At 42.3% G+C, this 21,915-nt stretch overlaps 1 protein-coding gene across 1 annotated transcript in view; it reads left to right on the forward strand.

The window, feature by feature from the left end:
* The window catches only part of SLC25A12 (solute carrier family 25 member 12), a 239,734-nt gene that overhangs the window by 104,279 nt on the left and 113,540 nt on the right, over positions 1-21,915 (forward strand). The window contains exon 11 of the mRNA XM_073633896.1: positions 2,488-2,640. Within this exon, the coding sequence (XP_073489997.1) occupies positions 2,488-2,640 (153 nt within the window). The remainder of the gene's footprint in view (positions 1-2,487; positions 2,641-21,915) is intronic.

The following is a 21,915-nucleotide window of genomic DNA, read 5'->3' on the forward strand; positions in this document are numbered from 1 at the left end:
AGATTGCCAAGACCCTGAAACTGAGCTGCAGCATGGTGGCCATGAACCTGTCAGGGCTGGGCTCAGCCCTTCCTTCTCTGGGCTGGCCACTCAGCTGTCAACTGATTGCGAGGCTCCTATCTCTCCAGTGACTCACCTGTTGATGATATCCTGCTCGTCGGTCCTGCCTACTCAAGCCATCCAGTCCAGGTGATCTCTGCCTTCGCCTTGGTGAAATCACTAGAAACGCTCTCCTGATTTCCTGTTAAAGATTTGCTTGGCTGACGTGCCTTCTGGCTCCAGACCCTGCTTGCTGTTCTGCTACGCTGTTTTCTGGCTCCCTGACGTTTTGGCTTGTCTGACTATCCGTTCTGGTTCCTGAACCCTGGCTATGTTTTGTCTACGTTTACTCTGTTTACCTTTTTTTATTATTATTAAACAAGTGTGATTTAATTGTACTTCTGTCTCAGTCTGATTCATGGTTTCTGACAGAACCATACAGCGGTTCCATTTAGAACAGACCTCGCCATGGTCGACCAAAGAATGTGCACGTGCTCAGCATCATATCCAGAGGTTGTCTTTGGGAAATAGACATATGAGTGCTGCCAGCATTGCTGCAGAGTTTGAAGAGGTGGGGGGGTCAGCCTTTCAGTGCTCAGACCATACGTCACACACTGCATCAAATTGGTCTGCATGGCTGTGGTCCCAGAAGGAAGTCTCCTCTAAAGATGATACACAAGAAAGCCCGCAAACAGTTTGCTGAAGACAAGCAGACTAAGGGCATGGATTACTGGAACCATGTCCTGTGGTCTGATGAGACCAAAATAAACTTATTTGGTTCAGATTGTGTCAAGCGTATGTGAAGAGTACAAAGACAAGTGTGTCTTGCCCACAGTCAAACAAGGTGGTGGGAGTGTCATGGTCTGGGGCTGCATGAGTGCTGCCGGCACTGGGGAGCTACAGTTCATTGAGGGAACCATGAATGCCAACATGTACTGTGACATACTGAAGCAGAGCATGATCCCCCTCCCTTCAGAGACTGGTGCCGCAGGGCAGTATTCCAACATAACAACCCCACACACACCTCTCAGATGACCACTGCCTTGCTTTAGAAGCTGAGGGTAAAGGTGATGGACTGGCCAAGCATGTCTCCAGACCTAAACCCTATTGAGCATCTGTGGGGCATCCTCAAATGGTAGGTGGAGGAGCGCAAGGTCTCTAAAATCCACCAGCTCTGTGATGTTGTCATGGAGGAGTGGAAGAGGACTACAGTGGCAACCTGTGAAGCTCTGGTGAACTCCATGCCCAAGAGGGTTAATCATGGTGGTCACACAAAATATTGACACTTTGGGCCCAGTTTGCACATTTTCATGTAAGGGTGTACACACTTTTGTTGCCAGTGATTTAGACATTAATCTCTGTGTGAGTTATTTTAAGGGGACAGCAAATTTATACTGCTATACACGCTGTACACTCACTACTTTACATTGTAGAAAAGTGTAATTTCTTCAGTGTTGTCACATGAAAAGATATAATAAAACAATTACAAAAATGTATACTATATATCATATGCCTCTTGCCCTTCTTCCATGCTTTGTGTATGGTAGTGTGGTAGTGTTGTATCAGTTGTAACTACCATAAGTCAACAACTGGCTACAGACCTGCTTGGGGCCATCCGCTGGACATATTGTTTTGTTGTGTGACTGGCTTAAAAAATGGTCTGGGACCAGTGGCCCTGTGGTATTTCACCAGTTACGACTAGGTGATACTCAGCTGTCCCACAGTATTTTTCTCCCTTTTAAAATGATTGCCAATTGCTACAGTACTGTTTCCAAGTGCTAACTACTACAAATGCAATACAAATAACAAATGTGATTGTGTGTTAAATACTGCTACTGTAACTATATGAAATATATCATATTATCTCCCTACAATCCTCTGCACAGCAGAAATAAGGGCCTGTTCACACCACAATGAGGAACGGTGAACCCACGCTTCATGCACATTTACCGCACTGCGTTCAAAATGCACTGCAGTTGCGATCTGCAGTGGGTGTCAATATTGGGCTAATGACACCCAAAATGCAGTGCATTTGCCCACACCAGATCACATGGTACAGAAGTACCATGCAATCCAGTTGCAGTGAGTTTTCAAAAGTAGTGCATGCACTACTTTTGGTACAGTGCGGTGGTGCAATTTCAGCCCATTCAGAAGGGGCTGAAAACTCACCGCACGGAAGCGCATGTGGATCACACAGGAACACACTACACATTTCTGTGTAATTATCAGTGTGAACCGGCCCTAAGGGGAGCCCAGAAAAAGTTCTCAGTGTGATAATAAGCTTTCACAGTCCAGTGAGCAGACATGTAACACTGGAGGCTGTATTGTGGCAAGAGAAAATAGTGGTGTTTCTATCCATCCCAGTTTAAGGGAAATTTTGATACTTATTACAGGGTAAAAAGATGGTAGACTTACAGTATTAACTGTACATTTACACTGTCTTCTCAGCTGTTGGAGCTACGGCCGTTTACCCCATTGACCTTGTGAAGACTCGCATGCAGAACCAGCGATCCTCCTTTGTTGGAGAGTTGGTGTATAAAAACAGTTTTGACTGTTTTAAAAAAGTGTTGCGCTATGAAGGTTTCTTTGGGCTTTACAGAGGTAAGTGATTCAATGACTTCTGTAGATAATTCATTGCTTATATAACTAATCTAGAGTAGGCAGTAAGAAAATACACTTTCCTTGAGGCTTAATGTTTTATATTACACCAGTTTTATATTTCCTAATTAAAGTGTATTTAAAATCAAATACTCAAACTAAATAACTAGTTGCACATGGTTCTGTAATTTCAAAAATTATTTTGCTTTTTTTTTTTTCATATGTACTACTTTTAATTAAATTGTACCAGCAAGGTGTATCCACAGACACTTCCTTTACTAGGGTGACAATGTTTTAACCCTTTCCTTCACATTCCTGAGTTGGACTGCAAGTTGAACTCAAATTTCACAACAGGCACAAAAATCTCAGTTATTTTCTATTAAGACCAGCCTTCTAATGTAAATTGTTAGAAACCAGCTGAAACTGACTTTAGTCTTTGTTGGGATCTTTGATAATCCTTAAGAATGAATTACTTCATAGTATATGCAAGTAGATAGTGTGTGAGGATTTGAGTTTATTTGTGCTCTCTTTCTGCTTGTTAAGAATGTCCCCCAAAGTCTCTACAGACACCAACAGTTCCTTTTTTTTTTTTTATTTTTTTTATTCAAATCCTTTTTATTCTAACATTTTCAAATTATACATAATGCATCATGATAGTATAAAAAATTACATCTATACATCCATTATTATTCCATAACGCTGCAAGTTTCTTTATAAACCACGTATCTTGCATGTGTCTTTTTACCCCCCCTCCACCCATCCCACCCATCCCACCCCCCGCCCCAACAACACCAATACCCACCCTCCACCCCCAGCACTTAGCTTCTATAAAATGCGCTTAATTTTTGGTCTGACAAGACATACTGATCGAAATGATCAATCCAGTTTTGATGCTTACTACCCCTTATTCTTATTCCCTCGTTCTTAACTTCAAACCCTCAATAGGAATTCATGTTACATTACTCATTCCCTGGCACCACAATTCCCATATCCCAGAGAACTTTTTATAACTTCCCCTTCTAATGTAAATTGTCTTTTCAGTGCTTACTACTGAGTTCATCGTTCTAACCCATTCTTCAGGTGTAGGGGGTAGAGCTGATAACCAGGCTTTCGCAATCAATTTCCTCGCCTGATATAGGCATCTTATAATTGCTATGTCTATAGGTCTATACTCAGTGCTCGGTCTTATTAGCCCCAGCACGCAGGACTTAGCCGTTTGTTCTATTCTTATCCCAAACTTCATTTCTATAATATTTAGGATCTCCGTCCAATACCTGATCAGTTTCGGACATCTCCACATTAAATGAATAAGGTCCCCTGTCCCTGAGCATCTAGGACATTTATCGTCTGGTCTTCGACCGAATCTGTGCAGCCTCTTAGGGGTATAGTAGGCTCTATGCACCAACAGGAGGTGCGAAGCCCGCTGCGATGGGGAGAGGGACACCAGCGGGCCAAGCCCCAAAATTCTCTCCCACTGATCATCCCTCAACTCCCCCACATCGGACTCCCACGCCTCCCTGGAGCGCGAGAGTGATTCTAAACTCGTCGCCCTGACCGTTGGCTGATCATAAATTTCTGATATCAGGCCCTTAAGGTTGGATACCCATACCACTTTATTAAGACGCAATGCTCTACACCATTCCATCCCCTTGGTCTTAAATTGTTTGTCTAATGCGTGCCTGAGCTGAAGATAAAAATAAAATGTTTCTTTTGGAATTCCAAACTCCCGTCTCAGGTCCGCAAAAGACTTTAGGATATTACCTTCAAATATCTGGATCATCCTGGTTATGCCCAACCTTTCCCACTGCCTGTTTGTTCCTATTGATAGTAGTTCTTGCAACTGTCCATTCTGCCATATTGGTGCTAGCTCCGTGAGGCCCCTATATCCCATCTCTCTCTTCACTAACTGCCAGACTTTGGTAACTAATTTGTATGTTGGGAGTGCGCTTCTTAAAGACCCAGCTTCCAGGGCTCCTGCTAAAGATTTGTGCGGATTACCTGCCAACATAATTCTTACGTTGGTGTTTGCCTTTCCCTCACGTTCGCACCCACCCAATTGTTGCAGCTGGGCCGCCAAAAAATACCTGTATGGGTGCGGAACCGCTAGTCCCCCCTCCCTGGTAGGGCGTTGCAAGGTTTGGAGGCTAATCCTGGCCTGTTTCTTCCTCCAAATCAACTCCCGGAAAAGGGAGTTAATTTTCACAAACCAGTCCCTCCCAATCCAAACTGGCGAGTTGTGTAAGATATACATTAATTGTGGCATCCAGATAATCTTAACCAGATTCACACGGCCAGCCACAGATAAGGGGAGCCGACACCAGACGTCTTTTTTCTTTTTAAATTTTTCTAGAAGCGGAGCTAGATTATCCCTAATATAATGACTTGGGTTATTATCTAGAACTATACCCAAATATTTGAGCTTGTCCACCACCCTAAAATGGGGTATCCCCTGCAGAAGAGAGCCTGTGGTTGAGTCAATCAGAAGGAGAGTAGACTTCTCCCAGTTGACTATCAACCCTGAAATCCTCCCAAATCCTTCCACCAACTGAATTGCCCTTACTAATGATGGCCCCATATCCCCCAAAAACAACAAAACGTCGTCAGCGTATAGCGCTATTCTTTCCTCGCCCCCTTTTCTTATATAACCCTGCAGGCCAGATGAATTTCTTACTACCTCCGCAAAGGGCTCCATAACTAGGGCGAACAGCAAAGGGGATAGCGGGCACCCCTGTCTAGTTCCCCTTTCCAGGGAAATCTGTTCCGAGTGTACATTGTTTATTTTTAATCTAGCGCTGGGTTGGTGATATAATATTTTAAGCCAATTTATATATAGGGGGCCGAACCCATATCTTTCCATTACCCACCATAAATACCCCCATTCCAGAGTATCAAATGCCTTGGCAATATCCAAGGACAGGACAACTCTGGAACCTGTGTTTTCTACCGGAGCCTGGAGATTCAAATAGGTCCTTCTTATGTTTTTGCTCGTGGACCTATTCTGAATGAACCCGGATTGATCCGGGTGAATCAAGGAGGAGATACATTTATTTAACCTAGTTGCCAGGACTTTTGCCAAAATCTTGACATCGGTACCCAGCAACGAGATTGGTCTATATGATGATGTGTCTAATTGGTCCTTCCCCTCCTTGTGAATTAGTACGATAATGGCTTCAGACATCGATGATGGTAAACTACCGGCTGCAGCTGACCAGTTCAATGTCTTCAGGAGTTCGGGGGCCAGCACCTCCACATACTGTTTGTAAACTTCAACCGGCAATCCATCAGGGTCTGGGGACTTCTGGTTCGGCATATCCACTATTGCATGCCGAAGTTCCTCTAGTGTTATTGGGGCATCCAGACTCTTCCTGTCTGTGTCCAACAACACCGGGAGCTTAGTACCTTCCAAGAACTTCACCATCTCTCCTCATACTGGGCAGTGTCGCGACTTATATAAGTTTCTATAGTATTCTGTAAATATTCCATTCACTACCAGGGGATCTGATGAAATTTCTCCTTCTGATGTCTTAATCACAGGAATTGTTGAAGAGGGTGAATTAGTTCTGGCCAGCAAGGCCAGCGTCCGACCTACTCTTTCCCCCTCCTCAAAGTTTCTCTGCCTCTGGAATACTTTCTTATTTTCTGCTCTTCTAAATTCTTCCGTTTTATATTCTTGTTGCTTCATTACCCATATTTCTCGGTTTTCCGGAGTTGGATCTAACACATAATTTCTTTCTGACTCCAAGACCTCATCTCTAATAAGCTCTTCCCTTGCCCTTGTTTGTTTCTTTATTTTTGATATTTGTTGAATTAATAGCCCTCTAAGGTATGCTTTCAAGGCATCCCAGATCACCCCCACTGAGGCTGTCCTGGTATTATATTCAATAAACTCTTTTAATCTTGTACTTATCTCATCTCTATTCCCCATTATCTCTAACCATATTGGATTCAATGACCACATTCTCTGGCCACTATTATCCCGGACCGTTATAGTTACCATCAGCGGCGAGTGATCAGATACCCCCCATGGTCGGTACTCAATTTTTCCAATAAGAGATTGGACTTCTTGATTACCTATGGCCATATCAATACGGGAGAGAGTGTGGTGCGACCCCGAGAAGCACTCGGATTACGCGCTCTCCACAGGTCACACCACCCAACCTCCTCCAAGAACTGTGCCAGCCTACCCTCCGGCCCTCTGCCACCTCCAAGCCCCGGCGGGAACCTATCTAGCCTGCTATCCAGCACAGCATTAAAATCGCCTACTATAATAACCGGTACCCCCTTTTTGTCCTCCAAAAATCTCAATAACAGGAATAGAATCTCCATCTTGAATGTGGGAGGGATATACAGATTTACAATAACAAATGGCCTACCCTCAATTAGACAGTACAAGAAAATATAACAACCCAACCTATCAATACTGACATCCCTGCAGGAGAACATCAACCCCCTCCTGACCAAGATGCTCACTCCCCTTGAATAAGAGGAGTACACTGAATGATATTGTATCTGAAATTTTTTATTTCTAATTAGTCGTCTCGTCTCATCAGTCAAGTGAGTCTCCTGCAGGCATATCAGTTCCGTAGCACCTGATTCCAATTCCGAAAATATGGCAGTTTTTTTTAATAGGCTCACTCATCCCCCTGATGTTCCAAGAGGTTATGGCAAAAGTTTTAGGCTGCATTCAAGTATATAACAAAATAAAACCGTACCAGGATTATATGAACCGGCATGAAGTTAACCTCCTACTTAACAATAAGAAAATCAAGACCATAGGATAACTCTGGTCTAGGTCAGTGCTAATGTATATAAAACTACAAAAAAAAAGAAAAAATCTCTGACCATTCTTTTAACAACACCGAACTACCACAAGTGCTCTTATTCCCCACAGCCGTTTGGCCTTATGCATCAAATCCATCGTAACTCTTCTTACTTCACTCAGTGCTAATATTATGCGGAGGGGAGGGTTAGGGATGGAAATACCCCCACCTCCGCCTCCCCACCACTACCTAGGGTTTTTTTTCCATTCATTCTTTTTCTTGTGCGATTTAAGTGTTTGCGCTTCTTTCCTTTTACCTTGACAGAAAATGTGTTTAATAACAGTGCTCTGTGATTTTTTACCATTTTTAATTGAACTATAGTGCCCCTTTTTTTAAGCAAACCCTTCTTCCCTCCCCATTGCCTAACTTGGCATGCCCAAGGGGCATTGCTTGTGACCTTACTATCCCCCTCAACCCACACCATCCACACCCCTACCTCCCACTCTAAATACAACTTAATTGTTCTAATTGTCAAACCCCACACCCCCCCCCCCCCCCCATCCCCCGTGACCCTGTCACCCCGAGGGCCCAAAAGGCCCCCATCACCAACCTTAACATTACTCTCATCCTACACTACACCGAACCACCCCTCTCCCTCCCAGACCCTACTGCTGCACAAACAAAAAAAACAAAAAAATCCAGATATCCTATGCATGAAAAAAGATTTCCTTTACACATATGCAATTTCATCTCTATAAATTTTTTCTGTTCATTTCAAGCCAGTCCGTGACTCCTCCGACATTTTCAAAAAAATGAGTTTTCCCTAAAGCCTCGATCCGCAAGCGCGCTGGGTATAACAAAGCATATGGGATATTATATTTCCGTAAAGAACGCTTAATATCCAAAAAAACAGCTCTTCTCCTTTGTAAGTCCGGGGAATAATCTGGGTATATTGATATTCTAGCACCATTGAAAAAAATATCCCCTTTTTCTCTAGATTTTTGCATTAAGTTCATCTTGTCTTTATAACTAAAAAAACACATTATCATCGGTCTCGGGCGATCTCCTGAGTACTCTGACCTGGAAGGCACTCTGTGGGCTCGCTCAATGGAAAAAAGGTGAGAAAAGGACTCTGCCCCAAAATTCTCCTTCAACCATTTCTCCATGAACTCTTCAGGGCGAGAGCCCTCACTTTTCTCGGTGAGACCCAACACTCTCACATTTTGTCTACGCGACCTGTTCTCCCATTCATCCATTTTGAGTTTATTGGCATCTACTTGCGCTTGCATTTTTTTAAAGTCCTGCCGCAGTGGGAATACGATATCTTCCACTTGATTGACCCTTTCCTCCACCTCCTTAATTCTCTCCGCAGTTTTCTGAAATTCTTTCCTAATACTACAAAATTCTTCCTTTAGGACTCTTAACTCTTCACACATCCCACTTAGTGAGCTCCTGCAAGCGTTTATTGCACTAAGTACCTCTTTTAACGTAGGCTCTTGGTCGCTAGCTGCAGTTGGGTTAGCACTAGAATCACTAGAATCCACAGACATTCCCAGGGGTTCCCTCTCAGGGCTTTTTTTATTCATTGGCCTTGTACTAGCCGATGGATTATCAGCCCCTTTCCCCATGCTTTTTCTATCCCCCAAACTTCCCGCCAACGTTTTCCCTGGGGGAGGCTGATTGTTCTTAGCTGAGGACTGCGAGGAGCTGTGAGCAAATTTTTCCAATTTTGCTGCGGCTGCCAGTGCAGATGGATTTTGGCTCCCTTTTTCTTTTTCTTTCCCTGAACGGGTGGTCTGTGAAGATAGATTTTCCTGGGGCTGCTGCTGATCCTCCCCCTTCTTCCTAGTCATGGCAGACTGTACTATGAAGCGTTATCTAGCAAACCTAGCCCAGACTGAAACAGGTTACTATTAAACCAACTCAGTTAAAGTGTCCAGTCCTCCCCAAGACAACAGCTGAGAGAAGATGGGCCCCCAAACGGTTTATAGCAATAGTTACAGTCTCTATGCTTAACGTAATTTAAAAGTCCGTTTCTTCACCTTCCTCCAATTTATAATTTGTGACTTACAGTTGCCTCCGGACGCCACTCCACCTCATTCACAGATAGCGCATAGGGGACAGCCAGCCCAGGGATCCTCCACACAAAGCCTCCCTTCTTTCCACTTGCCGCTCTGGGCTGCTTGGGTGACGCTCCCTCCTCCGCACGGCACGGGTTGCCTTTCCTCAGTCTCACTTAGTATCCCCCCGGGCGTCTCACAGCAGGCAGCCGCGGTGGAGCGGAATTCCCTCGGACTTCGCTCCTCCTCCTCTTCGTTCCTCCGCACGGCGGCACAACGGCACAACAACACAGCAGGGCCTTCCTACACGTCTCCTCCTGCAGACAGCTCGCCGACCCCCCTCACACCAGCGGCCAGCAAGAAACATAGGTAGGAGTGGAAACTACAGCTGAGGGACACTATTCAGGTAGTAAACTAGAAAATCTTGCCGGGCATTAGTGCAGCATCAGGGCTGGATTCAGGAGAGAGCACACACGCTCAACCACTCACACCTGCATCCGGTCACGCCCCCTACCAGCAGACACCAACAGTTCCTGAAGTGTTGATCTCCTTTTTTCAACGCTGCCCTCAGTGGTTCCCTTCATCACTACATGTGACTTCACTGGTACTCACAGAATCTCTATTAGGACTTTGAATAGTACTCGCAGAATCCCTGCCAGCACCACCAATGGTACTAGTAAAGTCCCTACCATGACCTCCATAGTTCCCAGTAACAACAATGGGCATGTCCTCCAACTGGGAAGGGTATTTAAGTACCAAACTTTTAACTGGTTGGTGCCATGTCTTATTGCAAATGATCTTCATGCAAATACCTAGAATACTTGCCTGGGAGATTGCCTGACTATTGCTGACTCGTATTGACCTGATTATCCTCTTGCTTGCTTTCTGCCCTGACCTCTTCTTAAACCTGACCACATTCTCACTTGCCGCCTGCCTCAGCTCTTGCCTGGACCTGACTACTCTCTCTTCCAAAGCCCTGTGAACAGACTTCATATTGTAGACTTTCCATTCCACTCACCCCATTGGTTTTGCAATCCTGAGGACCATGACATGGTGACAGTTTGCGGCAAAGTAAAATGGGGCTACTAAAGCCTCATCCCATCTCCACCTCTGGGGGCTCTGTGAAGACAAACTGTTGCTTAGACTCCGTGCTTCAGGTGAGAGAGTAGTCAGGTCTAAGCAAAGACGGAGGCAGGTAACAAATGAGAATGTGGCCAGGTCTAAGCAGAGGTCTAGGCAGGCAGCAAGCAAGAGATGCAAGATCGTGATGCAAGATCTGAATTAAATATCAACAGGTGTCCCCATTTGAGGATTTTCTTTGACCTCTTGCTGTGATGACCACTCAAATTTTTTGGGCTTCTCCTCACTTTCTTTCTTAGTGACAATGGTCAGCAGGAAAAATAAAGAAATTAATCTCCCCAGCAGGGACAGACATCAACAAAAACTTGACAAAACTTCTTACGTTTCCCTACTCTATTCAAGGCTAGAAAACTTTTATATACACTTTAAACATCTTAGGAAAAGACATATCAGGAGAAGCATTGTCCATTTTGATTATGGCAAATGTTTTTAGCCAGCAACCTCCTTTTAGAGTTTGTTGCTCAGCTAATTTATGTATGCTATGTATTCTGCTGGAGCATGAAAAATGCCATTCTGTACATGGATAAAGAAAACTGGTCTGATCAATGAACCCTTAGCCACACAGGTGGCAATCTGACTATACTTTACATCTGCCAACAACTATGTAATGCAGTTGCCTGCCTGATTGGATACCAGCTCAATGGGCTGTTTAGGTCAGTTTTGGTGATGCTTTTACAGTACATGCAGACAGTGTTACAGAGTGTAGTTTTTTTGTACTAGTGTGTGTGTGTGTGTGTGTGTGTTTTTTCAGCACATTCCTGTTTTGTAAAAAATTAAATGCAGCTTTGACCTGTGTTTTTGCTCTAATGCAGTGGTTGTCAACTTCTATGCTAAAGGGGGCCTCAAAAAGGGCTCCTGACATCACCAAAGGGCTGCATATACTGTTCAATATACAGTGTGTAATGCTAGAGAGCATTGTCGTATACTGCAGACCTAATAAAGAAAATGACTATCAGAGAGTGTGGACATGCTACATTTTTGGCTGAGGATATGCTGCAGAAGACAATACGAAACTGTGAACATGTTACATGAGGCTAGTAGTGATCAACTGCTATTACCCCTAATCAATGTTCACACTACAGACTGCTGAAGTCTTATGCCACGTACACACGATCGTTTTTTTGCGACGGGAAATGGATGTCGAGCTGTGTGTATGCTCCATCGGACATTTGTTGTCGGACTTTCCGCCAAAAAAATGTTGGCTAGCATGTTCTCAAATTTTCTGCCAAGAAAAGTGTGTTGTCGGATTTTCCAAGTGTGTGTACACAAGTCCGTCGGACAAAAGTCCAAAATACAAACACGCATGCTCGGAAGCAGAAGTGGTCTGTCTTGTAAACTAGTGTTCGTAATAGAGAATTAACATTCGTGACGTGGCAAATTATGAAATCTCCAAATGCAGCGCACAATTCTCTTCTTCTTTAATGGGGTGATAATGATATAGTGATATCAAGAATAATATTATTATGTTTTTTTGTTTTTTTGTATTTGTGCAAGTTACCACAACACCATTATCCCCTAGTTTATAAGATCAAAGATACAACTATGTTGGTGTCCCTTGTCAATTTTACATTGTATTTTTTAAAATGTAACTGCCTACTCCCAAACTGTCATTTGAAATAGAACACATAGCCAAGTATTATTCCCCACAATTTTTTTTTTGTGCATTAAAAAAAATAGACATGCTATCTGCCAATAGAACTATATAATATAGAAAATATACCAAATCAAATCATTATTCAACCAAAATAATAATGTCAAAGCAATAACTCCAAGACCAATAATAAATAACACGTTATCTCCTCCGATTCTGCAACATGTCTGGTTGACGAACGGCCATTCAGAAACGAACTGAAAAGCGCGAAATGAAAGACACGAAAAGAAAAGCGTGAATCAACACTCACCAAACTTCTTCTAACACGAAATTAGTAGAAGGAGCCCAAAGGGTGGCGCTAAAGAGCCGAAAAACCACGTAGTAAGTCTAGTACGTCACTACGTTCGTAATTGTTGGCCAACATTTGAGTGACCGTGTGTATGCAAGACAAGTTTGAGCCAACGTGCTTTGGACAAAATTCCACGGTTTTGTTGTCGGAAAGTGCAATCGTGTGTACGAGGCATTAGAGTCACACATCATATACCAAAGGGCTGTAAGTTGGGCATCAGGGGTCTAATGTATGTGCCCTAAAAGCTGAGATAAGATTTACAGGGAGGACTATTATGGTTTTTGGTTATTTTCTATATGGGTTTAAAGTTTATACGTTTTAAACTAATATTGATCTTCTTTTCATAATATGGGCACAGCCTTTGCTTTATAAATACATTGTAAAGCGCTGCGTAAACTGTTGGCGCTATATAAATCTTGTATAATAATAATGAATAAACCTTATAAAGGATTCCTGAAGCACTACTTGAAGGGACAGCATAGCAGTAGGTCCCTGCCTTCAGGCTTGCTTTGTCTGATTGAAACTGCAAACAGAGTCGTCTATGGCGTTGTTCTGACCGTGTGCAAATTTCAGCTTGAGCTGTTGAGCTCTGTTAATGATGGATTTTCTCAACAAAGGAGCAAAAGGAAAAATGTGAAAGGGAGCCTAAGCAGCCACACGCATGCTGGAAGGAAAGCTACATAGTATTCATATGATATATTTTATATTTATCCTAATGAAAGAATGATAAAGCTATCTTTTCAGAAATTTTATGTTTTAGTCTTGAAGTATAATAATGAGGAAGATGTGTGTGTGTGCGTATATATATATATATATATATATATATATATATATATATATATATATATATATATATATATATATATATATATATACTTTTAAGTTGGCCGCACATGTTGCAGTCTGATTGTACAATTTTTGTAAATTAGCCAGCAACTTTATATAGTGTGGTGGACACATCCAAACCATTCAGTCTGCATCCACTCAGATAGGCCATGACATTGTTGGGAAATTTAAAGGGAATTCTCCAATAACACTGTAAAATGTGTGCCCTTCAGTTTTTAGCAGGACATAATGCTGGTGACTGCATAGAATTTATTTTGAAGGACCTTTCACTCTTGCTTTTACTTTAAAGCAGGTCTCTGAAGCAGTTCACAGTTCTGTATCACTAACATATTTCTGTCTTAAATAATATTGCACCACAGTAGAAGTTTCTGCATTTTCAAAATGATTTCAACGATTTAAAGTGCCTTTTAAAATAAGGAATCATTCATTGTTCTGCCCTGCGTCATTGGCTGTTGTGATGATGACAAAAGACTTAAGACTACATGGGCTGTATTCTACTGAGCAGTATTAATGGATGGCGTGGGAGGACTTGAAAAGCTGCCTAGCTGCTAGCACTGCACACTGCACCTTCCCTGGTGAATTAGATTGGAGGGTAGAGGTGAAAAAGAATAGAAGGTCTTGTATTTTTTTGGAAAGCTTTAGTACGGTAGGAAAATGTGCTAAAACTAAATCTGTTATATTGAAGGAAAAAAAAATGACTTTTCAACTCTGAGGTGGATTTATGAAGCTATTTATTAAGGCAAAGTGTAGTATGCAGAGCCAGAATTCACCTGTCATTCTCTGGACCGATGAAAAGGAAAGAAAGTGTTTTTGGACTGCAGGAGGAAACTAGAGTGACTAAAATAAATACAGGGGAAAAAAAACCTCCTCGTTGATGGTGCCCTTGATGGATTTTGAGCCAAGAAACACAGTGCTGAAAGGCTAAAACCTGGTACACTTCTTTTAAAGTTCCAATATTGGGGGTACTCTGTTTGTTGCTTATACGTTTTTGGGGATGTTGGCAACAATTTAGTATTTTTTTTCTGGTGGATTTACAATAAGCCTGGTACACACGGGCCAAAAAATAGTCAGTATTGACCAGTTCAACAGAAAGCGGCCAACATTTGGCCTGTGTGTACAGCAGCCTGTCCGACATAAGCCGGCTGAACGTCGAATTGGCATGCCTAGTACACACAATGAGAATATTGGATGAATGATCATCCAGTTTTTTTTTCCCATGCTAGATTTGAAAACAAATAGGTTGCAAAAATTTCCGTAAGACCGAAATATAATTTCAGAAGTGATGTATTATGTTATTAATTTTCTTTGTTTCTAAGCATGCGTGGTCTTGGTCATTCAATTTTTTTTCATACAAATACTATACTAATTAATTGAAAATCATTTGTTCTGTTATATTACAAAAAATTTTTTGTGCTTGTCCCTTCTGATATTTTCGCATAAACTATTGTGATTGTCTCTCCAAAGCTATGTACTAACTAACAAATATATTATCAGACAGTTGCTCCGAAGGCGTTTTTTTTCTGTCTTTTTTTTTTTTAATCTGTGTACCAGGCTTAAGTTCCAGCCCTTTGGCTATGGTGCTGACCACTTTGCACACCACAGCTTGTGGTCCTGCCTTGTTAAAGGGAGGCTGTGATGATGAACAAACATAAAGGTCACCTCTTCTGACAACATTTGCTTCATGTTTGTTTTAGTTGCTCAATATGCAGAGAAGGATGGGAGTCTGGTAGGTGTATGATGGTGTTGTGAGTAGAGGTTAGTTTAAAAGTATAATAGATTTATATGTGTATTTGTAGTTGAAGATTGGTTTAGGGTACAGATGTGGACTGAGTTTTGGGCACTAGGCTGCTGCCTCTCTGATCACCATAGTCCACTTTCTTTGCAGATGAACAATGTGTCGGTGTATGGTTAGGAGCACCTATCAAAAACGTCACCTCTCTTGAAATTCGCTTTAAATATTTTTGTGTTAAGAACACTCCTTTCTTCTTAGGTTGGACAAACGACACCCTCTTCTTCAGGGGTTGGACAAAGAACACCCCCTTCTTAGGTTGGACAAAGGACACCCCCTTCTTCAGGGGTTGGACAAAGGACACCCCCTTCTTTGGTTGGATGAAGGTTACCCCTTCTTCAGGGAATGGACAAAAGACACCATTCTTCAGAGCTTGGACAAATAACAGCTGGATATTCATATATTGTTAGGACACACCATCCAGTTTGTATCCAGTCTCAATTGCAGGCTCTTTATATCGCTTCATCCTGTCCTCCGAACTTCTGATGGTACATCTATAGGGTGAGAGTGAAAGAAAAAAAAAAGTTTGCAGTGACAGTGCCCATATTTCTATCATCACCGTCTCACTTTAACAAGGCAGCGCAGAAGCTGCACTATACGGTCATTCAGCACTAACTTGGTTCACTAGATTTATTGTTGGCTAGAGCCATGGCTTATTAGATTTATGACTTATTTTATTGACAGAACTGTTGGGACTTCTGATCTGCCTGACAGCCAGTATGAGCAGCTCAAGTATGTTTGAGTTTTAGCCTACATCTGTTTTCTCCCTTTCTGTTGCATATTTTATATAAATTGATTATTTATGGATATTCTTTTAGAAAACACATTATTAAAATGCACTCCGAAAAGAACACAATCCTACAGAAATCTCTGTCAGCCTTTCTTTGTCATTAGATCCTGAAAATTCAGTTTTTATTTGGTTCCCTACTTTTGCAGGGCAGTGATGGATATAATGATTTGTCAAGTTTATACTTTATTTGGACTATTTAAAAGGGTTCTATTGTATGCTGTTTTTTAGATATACGGGTAAAAGAGGTCAACTTGGTGTATTGGTGTAACTCATGAACTTTGTTTCTATGCATAGTTTGTTTAACAGTATGGGGGGGGGGGGGAGATTTACTAAAACTTCTAGGTTTAAGCCCCTGTTCACAAATTGCATGCCAAATCGAAGCCTGTTGCCGGCAACGGCACTGTCAGAATTGTTGTGGCGCATATTTCAAAAAGTAGTTTCTGCACTACTTTTGGCAACTTTGGGGCAATTTCATTAGACATCTGTACATATTCCACAGATGCCTTTCAAATCACCCCCGAACTCGCAAGGAAATGCGCGTTTGAAATCGTGCGAGTTCAGCTGAACTCACACGATTTCAAACCTGCCTCCAATGTGAACGAGGGTTTATAATCAAAGCTTAATTGAGCAAGCTGAAGTTAAAAGCCGATTAGTTACTATGCCCAGTTGCACCAGATTCTGTGAACAACAGTTTTAGTAAATCAACCCCTATATGTACATAGGGACAACCATTTTTTCAGCCTCTGCTTCCTGCTTTTGCAGTGCTATACATTGGATGTACTTTACCACTTCTGTACTTAGCAACTTTCTGAGATGAGAAAAACAGACACATTTATAGCTTAAAGTATGTAGGCAAAGGGCACACTCGGGTTAAAAAAAACAGATTTTATCCATACGTGCATTTTTTACTCACATCTTTTCTTTATACTGGCTTTTCAAAACAACAAATGCAATAATTTAGAGGTCTGATGAATGGTTCAATGCAGTATACTGCTTCTGACAGCTAAGCACAGAGGCTTAGGGGTTAGCACTACTTACTTGCAGTACCTAGAGTCCTTGGTTCATATCCTGACCAGGACATAACCTGAATATTCTCCCTGTAGTTGCAATGGATTCCTCACTTACATTGTAAGCTCCTTGAGAGCAGGGAGGCAGGTAAATTGAAAGTGCTATATAAATATCTATAATAAGTAAATATATAGTATTTTTTTTTTATAAAGGTATATTACATTAGACTAGGCATCTCAAAACTTTCTAAACGAAGTGCCAATTTACTGTTTTTCAAATTTGGGGGGGGGACTGTGGCCAGCAAAAGTAGAAAATGTCCTGGTGACAGTGGGAGTAAACACTGCCCCATCATTGGTATTAGGGGGAGGAATAGTGGCCCATCATTGGTGTCAGTGGGAAAAATAGTGTCTCATCATTGGTGTCAGTGGTAGAAATATTGCCCCATTCTTGGTATTATGGGAAGGAATAGTGCCCCATCCTTTTTGTCAGTGGGAGGAATGGTGCCCCATTATTGGTGTCAGTGGGAGAAATAGTGCCCCATCATTGGTGTCAGTGGGAGGAATAATGCTCCATTATTTAATGAGAGTGGTGAAGGACTCACGCTGTGGTAGAGCACTTAGTGATTTTTTTTTTTTTTTTTAAGATTTTGTGGGAATTCATCAAAATAATGGACTTTTTTTTTAACACTATCAAAAAAATTTTTGGAACACTATATAATTTTGATGAACACTATCAGTTTTTCACGTTTTTTTTAAATTTTTTTTTATTATTATATAGATATTTTGGGGGGAATGAAGTCCATGGATTATTGTATTAAAGCATTTGAGATATTTTTTGCACTTATGTTTTTGTATGCACAATTGTTTAATTGCACTTTATTTGCATATTTGCACAAAATTTGTATGCACATTTGTATGTTTGCACATTTTGGAGTATATGCAGCTGATGCAAGTATATATATATATTACTGGGATTGTGTATAGAGTTTGGTGTAAGGACCTGCGCTACTCTACCTATCATTTATAATGGGAGGAAGAGTGCCCCATCATTGGTGTCAGTGGGAGAAAAAGTGCCCCATCATTGGTGTCAGTGGGAGGAAAAGTGCCCCATCATCAGTGTGAGTGGGAGGAATAGTGCCCCATCATTGGTGTCAGTGGAAGCAATAGTGTCCCATCATTGGTGACAGTGGGAGGAATAGTGTCCCATCATTAGTGTCAGTGGGAGGAATAGTGTCCCATCATTGGTGTCAGTGGGAGGAATAGTGTCCCATCATTGGTGTCAGTGGGAGGAATAGTGTCCCATCATTGGTGTCAGTGGGAGAAATACTGCCCCACTGTTGGTGTCAGTGGGAGGAATAGTGCCCCACTGTCAGTATCGGCAGCAGGAACTCTGCTCCACTGCTGCTGACTGTGGGGAATAATGCCCCTAGGGCCGTATAAAAGCAAGCAAAGAGTCACATCTGGCCCCCGGGCCACAGTATGGAGACCACTGCATTAGACCAAGAAAAGGGACAGGAAAGTTAATCTTACATTTGGGATGTTATCAATGACCATAGCAGAAAAAGATGTAGAATGACAAGTACACTATATTTAGTCAACAAGAAAAAAAAAAAGTAGAGGTTCTGTAATATTTCAGCTGCTGACTTAGCCCACTTATAAATTACAATCACTTCAAACGTGCCTTCTAGACCCAAATTTGTGTTGGACAATGGCTGGAGCTCCCTGATAATAAAGAGAATACACAAATAAAACCTAAACTAAATCAAGGTGGAAAAATGCATCATAAAACATATCTTGTTATACAACTATATAGGATCAAATTTAAAAATAACACTGTCCAGGTAGCATACCTGTGATGTATAAAATATGATATTGTTGTGCACCTAAGTGAATATTGCATATCATCCAAGCAATCCAAAATGAAGTGTTTTACAAGGATGTATGTCCCTTCCTCTGGATCAATTGTAAATATAGGGTTCTTGCTATGGAGGTTTTCAGTGTATTTATTTATTCACTTTCTCTATTGGTTGAACTAGATAAACTTGTGTCTTCTATCAACCTAAATATGTAGCAAGGGGCACAGCAGCTCCATGTTGTGGTTTCAGGGTTTGTGTATTGACACCTATGAATTACCCATATAGGTTTCACATAAATAATCTACATATATTTATTTTTCCCCCCGAAGACCCAAGTTTGTTCTCCTAGTAGTGAAAACTTGGTTTCTTGTTAGTGAAGAGCTCTGCTGTAATACAGGAGATGAAAGGGGTGTGCTAGCACTTTGTGACTTGTCTCCTTCATAATATTCAGTGGGTGTTCTCTTACAACGGTTCACAGACCATGGAGGGAGGATCGCTTTCTTTGTGTTCTCTTCAACTCCCCTTGCAACTAATAACTACCTTTCTGCGGCATAGAAGCCTTTTAAATTACTGACATGGGGAAGAAAATTGAGGCAGTTTCATTATCTATTGGCTGGATTCCTCTTGGTAAATGTTAAAAGAAAGGGATCATCCCTCTTCTGTCTTGTCCTTAGTACGTCAGTGATTTGTTATTTATATGCTCTATGAGGGGGAACGAGAAATCACTATCCTGCAATGAATAATGTCAAATCACTTTCCCTTTTCATTGTGGATACTTGATGTGGCTCCTTTAGATGAGAGACTTCCCGTGTGGTTACTGTTGCAGGCAGATCTATTTGTTTTTCAACAAAAGGAAGCATTTTACATTTTTTTTTTATTTTAACATAGCCCTCACATTTCAGTCATCTGAAGAACCACTCTAAGCAACATTTGTACTTAAAGTGGTTGTAAAGGCTAAAGGCTTTTTACTTTGGTGCAATCTCTTCATTAATGATAAAAATTCTTCCATATTCAGGTCCCCTCCAGCCCCCCTAAGTACTTACCTAACCCTGATCTCGATCCAGCGCTGTACTTGAGAGCAGCGGTGCTGCTCTCTCTCTGTCCTCACATTGGCTCCCGCTGCTGCCCTGAAGAGGGAGCAGGGGGTGGGCTCAAGCTGGGTTGTGTGTCAATAGACACACACTGCCCATCCTGAGATTGAGTCCGCATGAGTGCCCCCAAAGCAAGCCAGAGCCTTGCTATGGGAACACTCATAAGTGAGAAGGAGCCAGAAGCACTGGCGGGGAACCCCAGAAGAGGAGGTTCAGGGCTGCTTCCCCATCCATGGTAAACAGCGTGGATGGACAAATCTTCTTTTGCGGGCTATTGTATCCTGACAACCAGCACTCACGATTGTCAGAATACCCAAAGAGTGATTGCATTTGATTAGCTGCAGTTGTTGTTCGGCTGACTTTTTTCCACCCGGTTCCTTCAATTTCAGTTATTGAAAAGACAAATGGCAACTCACATTGTGACAGTTAAAATCAGGCTAATCACATAGTAAGGGCTTCTGATGGAAAGTATAACATCAACAAGGAACCTCAGACCAAGATGGGAGTACTGGGTGGATGGATATAAGTGCAGCATTAATAGTACTGAGAATTATATGTGAATTAGTAACTCACATGGGAAGAAGAAATTGCACTTTCTTTTTCATGCATCATGGGACACAGTCAGGCTAATATTCATTACCTGCTGGGTTATACTCCATCATTAGGTGAATGGACACTGGTAGACCAAAGGTCTTCAGACAGGAAGTGATCCTCTATATAACCCCTCCCATACAGGAAGTACTTTCGTTTTTTTTTACCAGTGTCTGCAAGGTGGATAGCACGGTTTGTTTGAGCTCTCTGAGCTCCAGGTCTCCAGTCCCACAAACGGTTCCAAAAATGAATCAAGGGATTGACCGATCAGATCCATTTGACACAGGCTTTTATGCTTAGATAAATGGTACCCAAGCCTCGCAAAGAAGTCTCAAGATCCTGTTAGGTTTTGCCTGTAACGTGGCATCCGGGAGCTGGACCCTGCAGAGTGGAAATCCTGGACACTACAGCGCTAAGGCATTTCCTACAGGGTGCTGTACAGGTCCAAGGGAGTGGACCCTAAACATGAAAGGGTACCCAGTCCTTGAAGATCCAAGTGACAGGAACCCGCCGTGAGGGGTGAAGATTAGGCCCTTAGCTTCTAAATAGCCCTGCACCTGGAAGGGTAAGTGAAACCCCTTTATTTTATTATTGTGGGGTGTCCCAGTGATTGTAACAATCAGTCAAGCTAGCTAAAGGCTGGACACCTGTGTGCGTTGACCATACGGGGGAGTTCTGGGCTAGTTGTGGGTGTTTGCAAAGTGTACCTTTTTTGCTTGTGTCTAGCTGTTTTTTTACCTGTATGATGGCGCATGATAGTGCGCCATTTCACCATGGTTCACCATGGTGCACGTGCATTCGCAAGAGTGCCGCTGGGCTCAGCAATTTGTTTGGCGGCCATAACGTAGCCTTTATCTGGTCGCATGAAGATTTGCGTCGTACGTGAATATAGTCACGCTCGCTCTCCGGGACCATGCACATGCGTGCACACACACGCAGAGAAAATCTGGCGCACACCCAGCTTATTTAAGCTGTGCAGGCCAAGCATGTGGTGCTTCCAGAAGGCAGCTGTGGGACACAGAGCAGGCTCTAAACAGACACTCGCAGTGGTTCATTTTTCCTTACCCGGATCATGCGAGTCACCAGGTGTTTCTTGGCAGACTAAAGGTGCTTAGCAGGATTGTTACATAGGGGCTTGGTGAGCCCTATTAAAGGGTCTCCCTTCTGAGGTGTGTTAACTACACCCAAGTACTCTTTGTTTGCGGCATTGAATGTCTTCCAAAAAGAGGAGTGGGACTAACATCATAGGGAAGGGCACACCTATGTCATCAGTAGTTCCTGATGAACCAATCATGTCCTTAGTGTTGTATCCCCTGAAAGACCAGAGGCTCCCGGGCAATCTGAGCCGTAGCCACTATTTGGTATTGTGCCTACAGTCAATGCTGCTGCTTCACCCTTTATCACTAAG

Source organism: Aquarana catesbeiana, linkage group LG06 (assembly GCF_042186555.1).
Source record: "Aquarana catesbeiana isolate 2022-GZ linkage group LG06, ASM4218655v1, whole genome shotgun sequence".
NCBI classification, from domain to species: domain Eukaryota; kingdom Metazoa; phylum Chordata; class Amphibia; order Anura; family Ranidae; genus Aquarana; species Aquarana catesbeiana.